Source organism: Yarrowia lipolytica, chromosome 1F (genome assembly GCF_001761485.1).
Source record: "Yarrowia lipolytica chromosome 1F, complete sequence".
In the NCBI taxonomy this organism is placed as follows: Eukaryota; Fungi; Ascomycota; class Dipodascomycetes; order Dipodascales; genus Yarrowia; species Yarrowia lipolytica.
The window spans coordinates 1,257,502-1,274,862 of NC_090775.1; the positions used below are offsets into that span (position 1 = coordinate 1,257,502).

Consider the following 17,361-nt stretch of genomic DNA (forward strand, 5'->3'; position numbering starts at 1 on the left):
CAATTAACATGCACTCGGCCTTGCCTCTTTGGTGCAACAGCCACAGGTGGTAATTAAACTTCTTTATCGCGTGCTGGTGCAGCAGAAACAAAGCCGCCTGACTTTGCCCCTCCAAAGCCCTTGGTATCTATCTACCGGTACAGTAGCTAACTTAGGCCCTCTTCCGACACGTGATAACTTATCTTCTTCTGGAACCACCCTCTTCACCTGCGTTCCCTTCTCTTCGCCTTCCTCACCCCGTGCGCCCTTCACCGCTCCACTCTCCCCCCTCTGTAACATCTATCGCCCCATTTAATCCCCATTCAATCCCCACCCTACACCGTGGTCACGCTCGCCCCCTGACAAGCGCAAAGATGGACAAAATCAAACCGGATAAAACCAAGAACAGCGCGGCAAAACCGACCAAGCACACAACGTACTTTCTCACGGCCGACTGCCCGAAATCCCACTCCACCACGACCGTCACCAAGGTGTCCCATCTGCCCCAGGAGTCGCCACACGTGCCGCTCAAACCGTCCATGAGCTGCGACTCGGTCGACTCCTTCTTCTTCTCCGACGTTTCAGTAATCAGCCGCGCAGAGGTGGACGGAGAACACAAGCAGGAAGACACAGACTCGGCCGTGCAAGACACGTCGACCGAACAACCAGACCCCAACATTACAGCCACCAATATGGAGGAAACCTCAGATACCTCATACGAAACTAGAGTCCATCCCTCGTCCTCCAACTACTCACACTCCACCACAGGTTTAAACTACCCTCTCAACATGCACCCCCACCTCAAATCTCTCTCGGTTGTGTCGTCCAAACCAGCATCCCTGCTGTCCATGGACAGTGCGTCCTCAAGCCCCCGACTGGACGCCTCGGATAACCTCCTGTCCGAAACCCTGCTTTCTTCCGACGACGACGAAAGCGAAGGAGGCACACGGGTCGAGCAGCGAATGCCCCAGTTCATCATGCCTACCATCCCTCTCACGTCCCGACGACCATTCACAGAGACGGGACTACGACTCGGAAAACTCAGAGTCATGGTTGCAGGTCAACGACACAGCGGCAAGTCCGCTCTCATCCGCTCCTTTGTGCAACAGTGCAAGGATATCGTCTACGTCGACGCCGCTGCACCCATCGTGACACCGCTGCCACGCTCCAAGGCGGCACGCAACTTCCATGAACCAGTCATGTGGGAAACACAGGCGTCCACGCGACCTACCCCCGTGTTTGAGACAATGTCTCCAGGAACCGTCTCCGAGTCGTCCACTCTGACGGCAACAGACAACTCCACTTCGACCCTAGACTTCAACATCTCCTTTGTCGAATGCTCGCAACACTCGGTGGACTGGCTGGACCATGCTATCGCGTATCTGGAGCAGCAGCTTCAGCGCACCTCCCAGATGATCAACCCCATGAGCCCAAACTGCTCCAAGATCATGATGACGTCATCGGGCATGGATAACGTCGACGCTTGCTTGTTCCTGTTGAGTAAGCCTCCTGACGCCGAGCAGCTGGAGCAAATGCGCATTCTGTCGTCGTATGTGCCCCTTATCCCGCTGGTTTCGAAATCAGACTCGCTCAGCGACCGCAAGCTGGCTGCTCTGAAGCTGCGCATTCTGCGAGACCTCGAGAGAGAAGGTATTCAGCCGTTTGCCTTTGACTTCTCGGTCTCCGACATTTTGTCCGTTTTCGAAGAATCGGACTTGTTGTCTTCAGACGATGATGACCAGCAACAACCAAGGCAGGCGCAGTCGCTTGCTACTCCGCTCATTCGCCGGTCCACAACCCCTCAGTTTCCCTTTTCCGTGTCCGCTGTGGCTGAGTTAGAGCTGGACGCGTCGGTGCTCATGAACCCCAATTACACACCCAAATTGGTGACTTCGGACCTGGATATGCTTTGCGGACAGCTCTTTTCCGAGAAAGGAGCTTCTTGGCTGCGCTACAAGTCTGGCCAGCAGTTTATCTCCTGGGCTGTCACAATGCAGCAGGCTGTGACCCTGCGTGGCGTTCGGCGCGTGGCTCACGAGCCCGTACCACAATTCTATATTCCAGAGTTTGTGGTGTCACCGGTTGCCGTGCCACTAACCATTGATCACAACCTGCTAGCAAATCAGAGTACAGTTGACTGGATTTCGCACTTGAAAACCGAGTCTGGCGTTCTGGTTCAGGTGACCGAGAGCCGAGGGCCTGCCTACAACTGTCTGGGATGCCAGAAGTACTCACACTCGATTTCCAATGTGGATCCCCTGGAGCTGAAGCGGCACTTCAAACTGCTGAACAAGCTTGTCAGCTGGGCGTGCAAGGCGCTGAGCTACACCATTGGAGCTTCTCTGGTGGTCAAGATGGTCACCGTGTGTATGCAGGGCGAGTTGTATGCTCCCCCGCCACCTCCACAGACGGTGTCCAAAGAGGGACCTCTGAACGACGCGGCACAGATGCTCTGTCGAGTGTTTGAAAATGTGAGTCGCGAGCTGATGGCTGTAGCCGATTTTACCTTTTAATAGATTTACGAGAGGCAATTAAGGGGTACCACTTGTACCACCAATAGGGGATCTTTACGTTTAATACATGATTAAATATCAGAGTCTGAGTCGGTGCGATTCAGTTCGTATTCGCGTTGGTCGGACTCGGTGTCTGCATCATCATAGAACGCCGCAGCATTTTTCATGTATCCCATGAAGGAGTGGATTGCCTGTTTGGTAGTCGTCTTGGAAGGCTCAGGCTCTCCCTGTTCATCGTCTCTTGATCTCGTCGACTGTACATATTCACACACCTGTCTGTATCTTTCCGTTAGGTCATGGAAGCCACCGCTGAGTTTGAAGTTTCGCCATACCTCCAGGTTGATGGTGTAGAAACCCACAGAGTCAACGGGAGAACCTGTAGAAAAGGGGATGATAGGAGGAGTTTGTTCGCTAGAATCTTTTGTAGCTCCCCTTGCAAAGTATGTCTTTCCCGTGTTCAGATCTCCAACTATACAGCCCTGTGTGTCGCGGGCAGTGACCAAGTGTTTGTTTCGGGAGCCCTGAGAGAGTCTCCATTTGGAGCTGTGATCCAGGGCTACGTCGAAGGGTCCCAATGCCGGGAATTTGGGGTTCCAGGACGTCATCACCCCCTGTTCTTGTGTCTCCATGTCTATCCACAGTCTGTGAAGAAGTCCGCAAGCGAATACAAACACATATCCGTTGTGGGGAATGGCAAACTTCATACTTCCGTCTTTGAACGAGTCAATGGTCCATCTGAACTGTCTAGGAACTGCACAGAGCTTTATCACCGTCTGGTCAACTGTGGGCAGCATGTATGCTAGGTACGACATCTCTGGAGAGAAGCGGTAGTGTCTGATGATGAGTGCTCCTGCTGCTCCAGGAACGAGATTGACCACCGCAGTTTCCAAGTGCACGGGGCCGCGAAATTGACGCGCGTTGGGGTCGTTGCTGATTACAACCATGCCCTTTTCATCTCGTGGCTGCGATTCTTTGTGCAGTATCTCGTCGACTGGAAAGTCGTGGTCGTCGTTGTATTGAACGTGGAGTAAAGTGTCGTTTTCAGCCATGACTTCCACAGGCACATTCGGGTTCTCGTGTCTGACTTGAAGACCCGAAGAACTGGTGGATACAAGTTCTTTCTCACTATGGGGGTAGTACTCTTCTTCGATAGGGTCGTAGTTGTTCTTCTTGACGACCATTGTAGTTAGGTCAATCTCATAATTGTGCCACATGACTCTGGTTCCCTCCATCACTCCCTCGGTGGGTCCACATGTACTCGCAAGTCGGAAATCGTTAAAGATGGGACTCATTGACTGACGCAGCTGGTCGTCTTGGGCCACATCTGTTGGTACCACACTGACAACATCTGTAGAACAATTGGCCACTACTTCTCCTAGATTTTCAATAGAAGTATGACTTTTCGATCTAGCGACAAGTACCCGGGCGCAATCAGCCCATTTTGTAAAGTGGTCACTCAGCTGAAACCAAGGAGCCCGTCTCTGCACCATTCCCTTAATCAATGTGTCCTCCAAACCGTGGAACACTTGAGCTGTGAGCTGGCACACTTGACTGAGAGCAATGCACGACTCCAAGGAGCTGATTTCGAATATCAGCAACCAAATGTCATTATTGAGCATTTTAGCTGTACTTTGGTGTCTTTTTCAAGCTTGCAAGTGGCTTCTGGGTATCAATAAGGCGAGTAGTGTGGATATATGGAAGTGTTCGTCTCCTACATACAACATGCATCCGGTATGCATGAGGGACATATTCTTGCATGTCCGATATGGATGAAAAATTAATATCAATAATATAAATTTACAAATATATAAAATATATAATATATTAAAAAAAAATTAAAAAAGCACCAACAAAATGACCACCAGTAAAGGCCTGATAACCATGGTAGACGAAAATAAAAATAATTTTTGGCTTGGAATTCTCTGTAGATTCAATACTCTTGTTTTAATTCTTAGCCGGACGGAAAATCCACAACTTGAAATCAATATCACGGAATGTATTCGCAGCATGAACATCAATCCCTGAACGGTTACAGTATGTACAGTAATGTACTCGTAGGCTCCAAGAAGTAATACTAATGATATGAGATTATGGCTGCTAAGAGATACTTGGTAATAGTTACGATAACAATCAGGGACAACTTGGATAATAGATAGATATAATATGTATGTACATTGTTAAAGAGTTGGCATGAGAAAGTCCAAGAGTCACAGGACCCTTATGGTACTTAGTAAAGATCCAATTCAAGCATAAATGGCGCGAAATTCTCAGGAGGTATTTTGTTGGTAACAATGGTTTGCCCCAAAGTGCTTAGGAAAACACAACCAGCTCATTGGGAATCTCGTGCTTCAGCTCATCGATCAAGAAGCCTGACTCAGAACCATAGGCCAGCATGTTTTCCATGACCTTGGGCTTCTCCTCGACCAGCTCTTCCACAATGGGCGAGCACTGGAAACAGACACTGGTCTTGCACTCCTGGATCGTCACCATCGGCAGCTCTTCGTTCAACCAGTCGGGTTTATCATTAAGAGGGAACATGGAAGGGTGGAAGACAGCCTTGAATTTTACCTCCTTTCCCTTCTTCAGCTTAGCTCCGGGGTCGAGAACCAGCATAGATGCCCGGTTTCCCCATCCTCCTCCTCCAGCAATCACCTTGAAGGTATCGTCTCCCAGCGTAGCAAAGACCAGAGTGTCCTTGGAGGGATTGGCAACTAGAGTGGGACAGTTCTGCAGGAAAGATGATGCGGGAAGACCGTTGATCTCCTTGATGAGGTTCTCCCGGCATTGTGTGATGGTTTGCGTCTCGTTCTTGTAGTCGAACAGCTCGAGAGCAGGGGTCCAGTTGTCTGTCTTCTTGAGCTCCGCAGCACTCTCAAAAGGCAGATTGACGGCAATGGCAGCGAGGTTGTGGCCATTGTTGACGTCGTTCGAGTGTCTGTCGGAGAAGAAGAGGGTCGACTGGCTGCCTGATGTAAAGAGGGTGTTTGCCAGAGGCATGACGACGTTAGTAGCGCCAAACGAGACGGACAGCAGCGAGGTCTGGGTCGTCCAGTTTGTTCGGCCCACGCTGAGGCCTCGGGAATCGGACAGCGGCGATCCGGGATCTTCATGGCCCTCCATGGACACTGTATCCTTGAAGGTCATTTTTCGATCGAACCATACGGCAGACAGACCGTCTCTGGAGCAGGAGGGGCCCACCGTATCGACGGCTGCGGCGACAATCTGAATGTCGGGATGCTCACTCTGGATCTTCTCGGTGGTGGACACGAGGTTTGTGGCATACTGGGCGGTTGCGGTAAGAAACAGCGACTTGGCCTCGGGTACATTCTTTCGGGTCTCGAGAATCTGGGAGAAGACCGAGTCCGCCGAGACAGCAGGGGCAATTGCCGTGACGGCGTGGTGCAAGTCTCGTCTCTGTGTCACTTGTCGGACTAGCGATATCGTGGTTCGTTTGAACATTGTGAGGTGGGGTGGAAAGATGGCGTGAAGTTTGATCTGAAGATGCATGAGGGCGTTTACGACAATTAAGGCGGCACATAAAGCGATAAAAAATGGGCAAATTTGGGGTAAAATTGTATCAAGGCGAATAAATTGTGCCCTCTACAAAACTTGGATTTATTTGCTTGTTTTATTTTAATTGACCCGTATTTTTAGCCAGCTCTATTATGTGCTTTGCAAAAACCCACAAATCAACAACCACCAATTTCGATGACTAATGGGAGTCAGAAACATTAGTCATGAGAGCCATCTGATACGAGAAACTACAACCACCATGCCCCGCTCTCTTTTCGTAGTGCACAACTAAATCCTCCAAGCCAATGGCACACTACCTTTTACGATCCCACTTGTTACCATACATTGATGAGACATGCCTTCCAGATGGCGTGGTGGTCTGATGAGAAATGCTGCTGTCATGTCCTACACAAGAGGGATTCATTGAGTGCATGTCTATTAGTTTACAGGTGCGAGCTACAACTTGTTGATATACTTGGGATCAATGCCCCGAAAGGTGTCCTCCACTGTCTGCTTCAACGTGATGTACTTTCGAGGGAACACCTTGTTGGTCTTGGAGTTGTCGTATCGGAAGGCCCGTTTCAAACCAGAGTAGTCGCCCGGAGTCCCCTTGTCAGCATGGAATTCGGGAAACTCCTTGTTGGTGATATCCAGAATCTCCTGGCGGGTGTAGTAGCCTCCAATAGTGAGCCATCTGGCTGATTCCGTGGCATCAATGGCAGCCACGTGGGCAGCAGCTGTATCTCGGACGTCGACATACGTTCCTGCGTATCTGAAGTTAGACCCCTTTTTGAGCGCGTCCACCAGCTGTTCGTTGGAGGTGTTGAGGGTGTCAGTCTGTCCGTAGACTGGTCCAAACACCAGAGGAGGCAGAATTGTGACCAGGTTGTACTTGGCCTTCTTGTGCAGTTCCCACGCTGCCTTTTCGGCAAAGGTTTTGGAGCCTCGGTACGTGAAGCTGCCTCCCTTCTTCTCGGCGTCCTCCCACGAGATTCCGTTCCACGAGTCCTCGGTGATGATCTCGTTGTAGTCGTCAATATACTTGATGTCCACCACGGCCGCCACCGAGGAGGTGACAACTACGTGAGTCACGTGCTCGGGAATGGCGTTCAGCACCGCCTTGGTGCCGTTCACGGCTGGCTGAAGAACCTCCGTCAGGGGGTCGGTGAAGTTGAAGTGGAACGGTGATGCGGTGTGGATCACTTTGGTGATTTGTGGGTTCTTGTTGAAGATGTCCTTGACCTCGGACTCGGATTCAATGTCTGACAGAAGCACAAACTCGACACTCTTGCCCTCGAATCGTTTCTTCAGAAAGTCCACCTTGGACTCGGATCGGTAGGTGGCTACCACGGAGAGACCCTTGCTAAGCAGTTGGTCGAGGACGTGAGTGGCAATGAAGCCTGTGGATCCGGTGAGCAGTACAGACATGGTGTTTGTGATTGGGCGTAAGATGAACCCTCGAAAGCGGACTCACGGGGTATATATACCATCTCCCTCCAATTACAAATACACTTTGGTGGCTGATTACGAATGAAACGCTGTTTCGGCACAATATGCGAGATAGTGTGGGACAACGTGGGGGGCGCAGATTGGCACAAGATTATATATATATATATATATATATATATGTTATCAAAGTGACATAAAATTCTGATTAATTCGGAATAATCTGAGAAAAAACACTGGAGTACTTCTCCGATCCAATTGGTACTCGTGCAAAAAGACACATCCCACAATTGTTACAACATGCTACAACATCTTATCTCATGAAGCTGTCAGACCCCAGATGTCAAACTCTCCCGGCGATTTGTCATGGCTTGAGTAAGCCTGACTGATGATGATGAGTAGAGAGCTGGGCAATTGGAGAATCATAGAACAGACTTGAAAGGAATGTATTCGTCTTTATGAGAAGTCTTTAGAGAACATCGTTGTGGCGTATGTTGTTATACTCTCGACTATTTCGGCAAACAGTGCATTCTTTAGTTACTGTTAGTTGGATATTAGATAAAATATTAGCTAGTATGATATCAGTCACCACTTCAAAACATTTATTTTATATATTACTGTATCGTACTGTCTACTCCTCCTTCTTAACTTCCAACCACTGGGCAACGAAGTCGTGGATGGTTTCTCGGAGAGGAGTAAACTCGAACCCAAGCAGCTTCTTGGTCTCGGTGTTGTCAAAGTTGAAGGTCTTGGCCTCAATGGCTTCGACCTGATCAGGATGACCAACGGCAATCTTGCCCTTGAGCTCGGGGAAGTCCTCGTTGATGTAGTTAAGCAGTCGCTGGGAGCAAAACTTGTCGGAACAGAGCATGAGTCGCTTTCCATTGGTCTTGTCGTCCAGAGCAACCACATGACCCTTGGCAACGTCTCGCACGTCGACGCAGAAGGAGTTGTACTGTCCGACGCCTTCATCAGAGTCCTTGACCTCCAGAGCATGAGTGACAATGTCTCCGTTGGAGGTGTTGAGGCTCTTGAGGTCGGGCTTGGTGATGGAGGGGCCAAACACCAGAGAAGGGTTGACGGTGGTGAGCTGGAAAAAGGGCTTTTCGTTCTCAACAAAGTCCCAAGCAGCCTTCTCGGCAAACTTCTTGGATGCAAAGTAGGTCAGAAACTCCACATTGCCGGCGCCCTGCTCCCAGGTGATTCGGTTCCAGCTCTTCTCGTCCACGGTCACGGAGGGATCGAACATGTCGTCGGCGGTCAGCATGGACACAAACGACGACGTGACCACCACCTTGGTCACCTGGGGACCGTGTTTCAGCACAGACTGCAGCACTGTGTTTGTGCCCTCCACGGCCGGCTCCAGCATGTCCTTGATTGGGTCCTTGATGTTGAAGTGGAAAGGAGAGGCAGTGTGCAGCACTTTGCCAATTTCGGGGTGCTTGTCGAACAGTTGGTCAAACTCCTTGGCAGATCGAATGTCGGAAACCGTCTCGAGAATGAGCTTCTTGTTGGCAACGGCGTCGGGGAAGGCGGCTTCCAGAGCGGCGCCCTTCTGGGGGCTTCGGATCGTTCCAATCACGCTGTGGCCGTTTTTCAGCAGCTGGTCAATGCAATGGGCGGCAATAAATCCCGTGGCGCCGGTGACAAGAATGGACATTGAGGATGTGAGGGCGTAGCTAGAGTCGTGGTTAGTTCTACACCACTCTTTACTTTGGCGCTGCTTATATTATAATTGCGATGACTCGTGTGAAAAGCTTACTGCGCAAATGAGTCTAAACGTGCATGAGTGGGTATTGTACCAGCGCACTAGACAACGATGATGCGGGACTTAGTGGACTTGGAGCAAGGTTCCAGATGGCTCGGAACGGAGGGTAGTGACTGTTTCCGTTTTTCCGCTTTGCGCTTTTTCGCACACCGGCATTCCTGCGCAAGTTGAACCCACTCTTGTCAGGTCTTCTATCCCTTCAGGTCACATGACTTGAATGACTCAAATTATGCGTACCCTTGTGCTCATGACTCAAGCCAGTATAAATGTCATAAATAAGCCTCCACCAATAATAATACACGTGCTGGGCCGGAGGCGGGCGACCGACTGACCGAAACACTACCACCTACGAGTGGTGATTATCAGGCCAGCAATGTATGGACGTAACATACGCCGGGTGGGATGCGGAGAGGGTGTATCGGCTTGCGCACTTTTAGCACCGCACTAAAAGGAGACGATGCGACGTTGCACTATTCTGTCCTAAAGATGGCTGGCGGTAGAACAGAGGCACGGCTAGACATGTTCGGGTGGATAACGGCAACTATTTAGAATCAGTATTGTGTTGGTTCCAAGCTGTACCAATAGTTATTTGCCGTTTGTATCGTTCAAACTGTCAACTACACGTTACCAGTACCGTACCAGTACTAGATACGACGCTACAGTATGTGCCAGAGACTACCGATACTCCAACTACCTGTAGCGGGACCATTGAACGTCATACATGCACCGAAACCCCTCTTTGCGTAGCACTTCATGGAGTGATGGAGCGGTAGAGCTCAGATACATGTCGGACTTTGTCAGCATGTGCCTATCTCCGAATCTTTTGGAACAGATGACAAACATATACAAACGTTCATATAGAGTCTCGTACTTGGAATCATGGAAAAATGTATAGCCCTAGAGTGGCTCTGTAGACACGGCATTGTGTTATTCTTTTGATAAGGAACATCTAATCCCTCAACAGTAGGCAGTATGAGACATCAACTCTATCAAGCATCTCCAAAGGCCTTTATTACTGCTACGAGTACTACTTGTAGTGCTGGTATTTGTTCTTGTACTTTCTCCAAACAAAATATTCATTTCTGTCAGACAAGATCACTTTTGTCTTGCTCGAAACTAGTCGCTGATATCGGCATTTGTCTGCAACTTGACGCTCAACAACAGCACATTAGCGGGGCTATAGAGAGCAAGAGAACTCGGAACTTGATTGCTGCTATTTTCTCGTTAGTAAGATCCTGGCATTGCAAAGTGTTATGTTGACAACGTGGCAGTGGTCATCGGATAATGCATAACCACACATCCGTCATGCACTCCCATCAGAGGTGGAAATGACTATCAGGGAAAAAGCAGGGAGAGGGTGAGAAAAAAGGAAGTTCTATAAGAAACATTCGTCGATTGCTAATCTGGTTTTGAACTCCCCAAGTTGTCAGCTTTTCTCTCCGTCGATTTCTGTTCCATAGTTGATGTCGAATCACATTCCGAACACATTCCAGGACGAACCCAGAACAAGCCAAGGGAAGAAACAAACAAAGGTATCTTTGAACAAACCAAATATCCTTATGGAATAGCTGCCTTACAGTTCCATACCTACCACAATGTAGCCATCATGCATGGTGCAAGTACGAGTACAGTACTCGCTCACGTATGGTATGGCATGTGTGATACGCGATTCCGACTCTATACGTACGACACGTTCACGTCTGCAATACGTATTTGGATCGACGTCCTTAGCACAGTTACCAGAAGTAAACAATGGATCCTCCTGGTCCCTTATCGTCAGGATACGAGCACTTGAGAAAGTGTCAACCCAAAAGACATTCAAATATGCAAAGAGGATCCATTTTCCTCTAAAAGTACTACGGGGCTCCTTGGGGGATCTTTCTTGGCGTTGGTACACTGGAGGCCTTCTTGTTTCACTTGTGTCTCTGACCCTGGATATATGTTTATGTCCTGAGCATCTTTCTTATCGTTACCGTTGCTGAAGTATCCCTGGGTGTTTGGAATGGGTTCTGTAACATGAAGTAAAGGCCGCTGCGGAATCGCAAGCATCATACAGGAGTCCTATTGTTATTATGGTGCCGTTTCCATAGTAGCAGGACCCGCGGTCTATGCACGGCTTGATCAACAAACCTAGCGAATCTCTACAGCGTGTGCAGAGGTGACTCTGGTGTCTTAGAAGGATCTTGACGATCGTGTGTCAGGAGGAGTGGGGTTATCACATGGAAGGCAAGCGAAGAGAGTGGTGAGGAACAAGAGGCAACGGAAAGGAAGATGAAGATGATTGCCAGCTCCTGACTCTTTTCTTGGGTTAGATGTTGTTTCCGAGACGGACTCCGAGACGATATCCCTGTTACACGTGAAGGACAAGTCTGTCAGCCGTAAAAGAAATTCTCAAATCCAAGTTTGCCCTGGTTCTGGCACGTCCACACACTGTGCCTGTGCGTTTGCGCTGTCTCATTTTAATTAACAGAAGCTTTTCGCCGTAGAGCGCCTCTTGATGAAAAAAAAACCATGTAACATGGAGCGCGACGATCTGCCAATCCTCGACGACTATCCCTGGACAATGCGAGAGCGCCAATCCCCCACAAGGTTGAATTGTGGTGGGAAAAAGCAAAGGGGAGCCAGACCAAAGTGGAAAAAGGAATTAGCAGGAGAAAATGCGGGACGCTGGCGTCTGGATTGGGATAAAATGTTCGTTCCAGGGTCACAGCCGATAGAACGGCGTCGCGTCGCGTGGAATGGACGTGCCCCCTATGAGGGAGAAACCAACCAGGATACTGCATTCAAGGTATTGGTCCGTTAACCCACTTTGGTCCCCCGGTGACATTCTTCGTTCCTGTACCTCGCATACGCTCTTTCAGCACACCACAGAGCCGTTGCATGCGACAGCTGATGGACACATGTCTTGAGTGGGCTGTCCGCAAGATTTCAGAGTGTGTAGAAAGGTGAGTTGAAGGATGTCAAAAGACTAAGCGAAAATTTGAATGCTTGTCTGGTTGCAGTTTAGTTGGATAGGCCCAACCCCACTTGGCTGCAAGTAGAAGGCAACCGCGGCCCTGCCCTGAACATGCCTCGGGACCCTGGACATGGCCCCGGCTCCTGACAATAGATGCCGTCGTACCGAAACAATAGCCATGTCACTGCTATCGATATCCCCCCCCCCTTAGAAACCCAATACCTTGCTGCTACTTGTTTCTTGCCTATGATGGACGGGATGATAAACACAAGATTCGGACTTGTTCGGTCGTCTCAAACGGGACTCAACCCGAAGACAAGGCCCTGGAGGTGGTCGATGGCGGTAGACGAGCTAATTGAGCACTAAACAAGTTTTTGCGGTGCCTGAAAAGGAAGACTCGATGGAACAATGTATTATCTCTGCCACCATGATGAGATATGTGAGCAACCCCCGCAGAGTTGGCAACTGCCGACGTTACCTTCCCCCATTGTCCATCAGTCAATGAGATCAGAGACAGCAAAATCGTGTTTGACAAGGTCGAAAGACGTGCCTGGAAACCAGCTGAGACACTGCCGGACGGTTATATACGTTCTCCGGCCACCAGCGGGCTTGCTTGGAGTACCCCTCACATGTGTTAAAAATCATAAACCCGGTCTCTGTCATACATGAGACAGGTGTAGCCAGCTCTGTTTGAAAACTTCTCTGCAGTAGAGGAGCGGAGTAACGCTGGCGAGGGAGTTATGGAGTGCGTGTGGGGGGTCTACCGGATCTCCAAGTCGCAAAATGGATGTCATTGACTGTACGGAATCGTTCATGGTCTATGTTCTTGGGTTCTTTCAGGTATTCCATCTGACACTATGCTCCACTCAAAAGGCCATCTTTACGAGATGGATAAACCGGAATAGCCACACTTGCCACTTGCCACTTGCACTTGCCATTGAATCGAGAAAGTGGCACATGTCCAATGACGCTGTCTTCCGCCTCAACTCAACTCAACACATGGTCTCTCTTTTGGCTCGATGGATGGACGGCTCCAAGCTAGATTTTCTCACGGAGACTGCAAGGTTGGCTTAGACAGACTGAAAGTGCGGGTTTAGAAGTGATCTGAACAGCTGAAGACTTGACCAGCTCGTGATGACGCCACAATTGAGTACTGATATCTACCTATTCGCTTAACCAGTCATAGGTATACGTTCTTCTTGAACTTGTACCACCCACGCCGATCCAAAAGGCCTCTATCTCCATCATATTTCTTCTTTCAAGCAGGGCGCACTGAAAGCGTCCGCGAGAGTCTGAGCCAAATTGCTTTTTCGATAGGCGGTCTGTTTGACTCCTAGTTTGACATTCCAGGGTGCAAGTCTATCACGAAACAAGTTTCGTATTCACGGTTCCTCAGGACTAGTGGTTCACAATTTTTTGAATCTAAATTAATTAAATAGGGTAGTAGGGATTTTGAGAAAGAATGGCTAGGGACACTGGTCACGCTTAGGCGCAGACGGTGGTAGCAGGGACCTTCTCGGGAGCGCAGTGCTGGACGTAGTTCATGAGATCCTGTCGGACGTTCATGTACTGGTTCATGTTGTACTGCTGAGTGCACTGGATGCAAGCGTTAACATTGTCATCAGAGTTTCGGATAACAGCGCAGATACAGTCGGGGTCCTTCCAGCAGGCGCCCATGACGCCGAGCAGACCGAGGCACTTGTCCTGGCACTCCTTCTTGGCAATGAGACCGAGGAATCGCTTGCCGTTGGCAGGAGTCTGGGGAGCGGGAGTGCAGGGGCCGGGAGGGGGCAGGCAGGCGGGGGTTAACGGGAGAGAGGGTAGTAGGCTGAGGCTGGGGTTGCAGGGACGCGCTAGACTGGGGGGAGGGTTAGGACTCAGCCGGGGGGCGGTAGGAGCAGGGGCGGGAGGAGCAGGAGCGGGGGGGGGGGTAACAACGGGGTGGCACTTGGCGATGGCGGCGTTGATCTCGTCAATACCGTTGATGTACTGGGTCTTGGCACAAGCCAGACACTTCTGGGTCCACTCGAAGCCGTCGAGGAACTGGCACTCGCAGGACTTGAGGCCCTGGCAGGTGTTGAGGCCGACGGACAGCTTGAAGCACTTCTTGGTGCAGAAGAGGTTCTCGAGCAGAGCGAGAGATCGCTTACCGTTTCCAGTGGGGGCGGGAGCGGGGGTGCAGGCTGAGGGCTGGACCTGGGGGGGGATGGAGACCGAGTTGAGCTGGGGAGCGGGGAACAGCAGGCCGAGGTCAGCGACGGCGGTGGCGGCGAGAGCGGCAACAGAGAGGACAGAGGTGAGCTGCATTGTTGATGTGAGAGTGAGTGTGGTTGTTAGTCTGGACAAGACTTGTGAGGAGATGAGAGGGGATTATATATCCCTGGGATTCCCGTATGTACTTGTAGACAGCTCCGAATCAGACTTCAAACAAGTGTACAGTTGATGCGGTTGGTACAGCTTAATGCCAATGTAGATCTGTCGATCTTTCTAGAGTGAGGCGAGTGACTGAGGGCGCACCGTATGAGGAGCGGAGCTGGGGGTGTGAGCGGGGCGGGTTGGGTGGTTATGGTCGGACCAGGGGAGCTCTTGGACCATTGGAACGGTGGCGGCTGGGCCATTGTACCCGGGGAAGTCGCGGTCTCATTCCTCCATCCCTAGGTCGTGGCCAAGCTAATTCTAGCCGACAATCCATTCTCACTAGCCTCTGATCACCAAGATCGTCGGTAGCGGCTCAAGAGCAAAGTCACACTTTGGATTTTGTCTTTTCCGTTCGGGGAGCAATCGTTCTAAATTGGGAATATTGTCTGGTCTGAAAGCAGGGTTCGATGTGGTTGACGGCGGTAGACAGGTAGACGGCCGATTGGGGCTATCCGGATGAGATACGCGTATCGTCTCAGGGCAACTCACATGCTGCCTCGGTTCCTGGCACGTACCTGGTTCCTGTTCTTGTTCCTGTTCCTGTTCCTGTTCTTGTTCCTGTTCCTGTTCCTGCTCCTGTTCCTGTTCCTGTTCCTGTTCCTGTTCCTGTTCCTGTTCCTGTTCCTAGACTGACAGGGGTGCAACTTTTTCCATCGTACGCATGGAATTACTTGTTCAGAGCGTCCATACGGTCGTACAGTTTAGTCGGTCTCATAGTTGACAGGGTCTTGTATGTTTTGCTGCACCGTTTCCCAAACAGGAAATAAGGGGTCTGCTGAGAACGGAGGTCCCTACGTCTGCCAGAAACAAGCTCGTATCAGGGAGCTGCGCAATATGGGGGGATTTCTTTTTCACGCGCAATCATGGTCCCTGCCGGACTTTTGGTGCCATTTCTTTTTCGCCTGTCTTGCTTGGCTCTTTTGTGTCCCTACAGCTCTGCGTCTGTCAATCCACGTTCTCTCGCTGGGGTGAGGGGATAAAGGTTAAAAAATCACAAACGAAATGGCCGCCTAATGTTAGTACACACTGTCGATCGTGGCGATCTGTAGATCACGAAAACACCTCAGTTGGGGGTTTGGGAGGTTAGTTTTTTAAGCTTTTTTAGACGAAGTGAAAAGTCAATTGCCTTGTTCTAACTTTTTTTTTTTTTTTTTTTTTTGGAAAGACCAACTAAGACACGCAAACACTCACCCAGACAGAGAGGAAAAGGGCCCGAAAAATATAGCGTGGATTTTGACTCGAGACTAACTGGAGGTTGGAGCGAATCCACATTGTTTGTCTGTCTGATAACCGTCCATCGGATCAAAGTCGCGCCATAACTGCCCACTGCACACGGCCCTCTTACGCTTAGGCCTCCGCAGAGCCCCGGCCCCCGTATTTGTCGACTGCCGCTTTCGATCTCAGACAGCGGCACCTACCGTCTAGTCTCTCTGTCTGCCCATTGTCTCTCGGCGCACAGGCTCCGGGCTCGCATCGTACAGGCACCCTGTGCAACCGCTGTGGGAGTGTAATTATCGGTAGCTTGTAGCCGAGGCCGAACGGGAGTGGGTGGAATGTGGCTATGGACTGGTTGCGATTGCGGCAGATGGAGCTCTGGCAAATGATTCTGGAAGACGGTTGTACTACTATCTCAATGAGGGCGGACGGACACAGCCTCTCCACATGACGGCTGACACATGTATAGCGGAGGTCATTATGACTATCCGGCTTGGCACTGGGGCATCGAGAGTTGCACCCAGAAGGTGTGGGTGGACAGAGATTGGCACGATTGTCCAAAGGCAGTATGTGACGGTAGATCGGGCAAAACCAATGGCAAGAAGAACGAGACCTGTGTGATTCAATGGACTTGTACCACTGGTTGTGCTGCTCACCCCCAACCCGGAATGTAATACACTATAGTTATCATACAACGAGGGATATCTACCGGTACCGTACCTGTAATACACCAAATGTAAGATGGGTTTATAATAATAAGTAATCATATATCATCTCTGTGCAACCTCCGGTACAAAGTTCCACCTTGCAGAGCCAACCCTACTACTTGTAGTGCCGCCGGTCTATGATCAGTGTCCGAATTGGTCCTGGTCTTTCCATATTGGGATCTTGTTTAGACACGAGTGGTGGAGACGAGTGGAAACTCGATATTGGGGGACACCGAAGTGCGTAGGAACGATGGAAGAACTCGTGCCGTATCGTATGTGTCTACTCGCGTCGTTTTCTCGTTGTACAAGTAGACGGCTCTGATCCCTCGTAAAGCAACCATACGACAGCCTAAAGAGTGCTAACAATGTCTCAGTCTGTACAGTGGTCTTCACTTGTTGGCAAGGTAGAGGTACAGTACAAGTACAAGTACATTCAGGCACCAGGAACATCCAGGCACGCTTTCTGTTATTCCAGTTTGACCTTACACATCCATAATGGAAGACGCATATCCGAACTGTGCTGCTCGGTGACTTACCAGGACCCTGGATTTAATACAACCACAGGGCTATAGCCTGCATTTCCATTAACGGGCAGTTATGATCCCGAAATGGACAAGGATCGACCATTGAATTTCGCAACGACGGATTCTACTGGTCTACTTGTACAGAAACTCGTACCGCCCAAAACAGGTGTTCTGCACACATCCACGGCTGGCTGTCGGACTCACGAGGAATGATGGTCGCTTATACGCAGGTGAGATGCGTTCCTGGGAAGACATCTGAGGAAAGAGGCAGTTTGGTAAGGGTTGGGGCCAACATGCTTCAGGGTTGTGTAGTCGTACTTGT

At 50.2% G+C, this 17,361-nt stretch overlaps 6 protein-coding genes across 6 annotated transcripts; 2 read left to right on the forward strand and 4 right to left on the reverse strand.

Annotated features, from left to right (window-relative positions):
* Positions 1 to 353: 353 nt before the first annotated feature.
* YALI1_F12578g (uncharacterized protein) lies at positions 354 to 2,492 on the forward strand (the record flags this gene model as incomplete). The annotated part of the gene is made up of 1 exon (XM_505187.3): positions 354 to 2,492. One exon carries the CDS (start codon positions 354 to 356, stop codon positions 2,490 to 2,492), a length of 2,139 nt encoding a protein of 712 aa, XP_505187.3.
* Positions 2,493 to 2,563: 71 nt separating this feature from the next.
* On the reverse strand, positions 2,564 to 4,111 carry YALI1_F12616g (uncharacterized protein; the record flags this gene model as incomplete). The annotated part of the gene is made up of 1 exon (XM_505188.3): positions 2,564 to 4,111. One exon carries the CDS (start codon positions 4,109 to 4,111, stop codon positions 2,564 to 2,566), a length of 1,548 nt encoding a protein of 515 aa, XP_505188.3.
* Positions 4,112 to 4,802: 691 nt separating this feature from the next.
* On the reverse strand, positions 4,803 to 5,999 carry YALI1_F12635g (uncharacterized protein; the record flags this gene model as incomplete). Its single annotated transcript, XM_505189.3, has 1 exon — positions 4,803 to 5,999. One exon carries the CDS (start codon positions 5,997 to 5,999, stop codon positions 4,803 to 4,805), a length of 1,197 nt encoding a protein of 398 aa, XP_505189.3.
* Positions 6,000 to 6,461: 462 nt separating this feature from the next.
* YALI1_F12649g (uncharacterized protein) lies at positions 6,462 to 7,433 on the reverse strand (the record flags this gene model as incomplete). The annotated part of the gene is made up of 1 exon (XM_505190.3): positions 6,462 to 7,433. The coding sequence occupies one exon, from the start codon at positions 7,431 to 7,433 to the stop codon at positions 6,462 to 6,464; it is 972 nt and encodes a 323-aa protein (XP_505190.3).
* Positions 7,434 to 8,082: 649 nt separating this feature from the next.
* Positions 8,083 to 9,111, reverse strand: YALI1_F12666g (uncharacterized protein; the record flags this gene model as incomplete). The annotated part of the gene is made up of 1 exon (XM_505191.3): positions 8,083 to 9,111. The coding sequence occupies one exon, from the start codon at positions 9,109 to 9,111 to the stop codon at positions 8,083 to 8,085; it is 1,029 nt and encodes a 342-aa protein (XP_505191.1).
* Positions 9,112 to 13,775: 4,664 nt separating this feature from the next.
* YALI1_F12712g (uncharacterized protein) lies at positions 13,776 to 14,618 on the forward strand (the record flags this gene model as incomplete). Its single annotated transcript, XM_068283310.1, has 1 exon — positions 13,776 to 14,618. The coding sequence occupies one exon, from the start codon at positions 13,776 to 13,778 to the stop codon at positions 14,616 to 14,618; it is 843 nt and encodes a 280-aa protein (XP_068139411.1).
* Between the last annotated feature and the right edge of the window lie 2,743 nt (positions 14,619 to 17,361).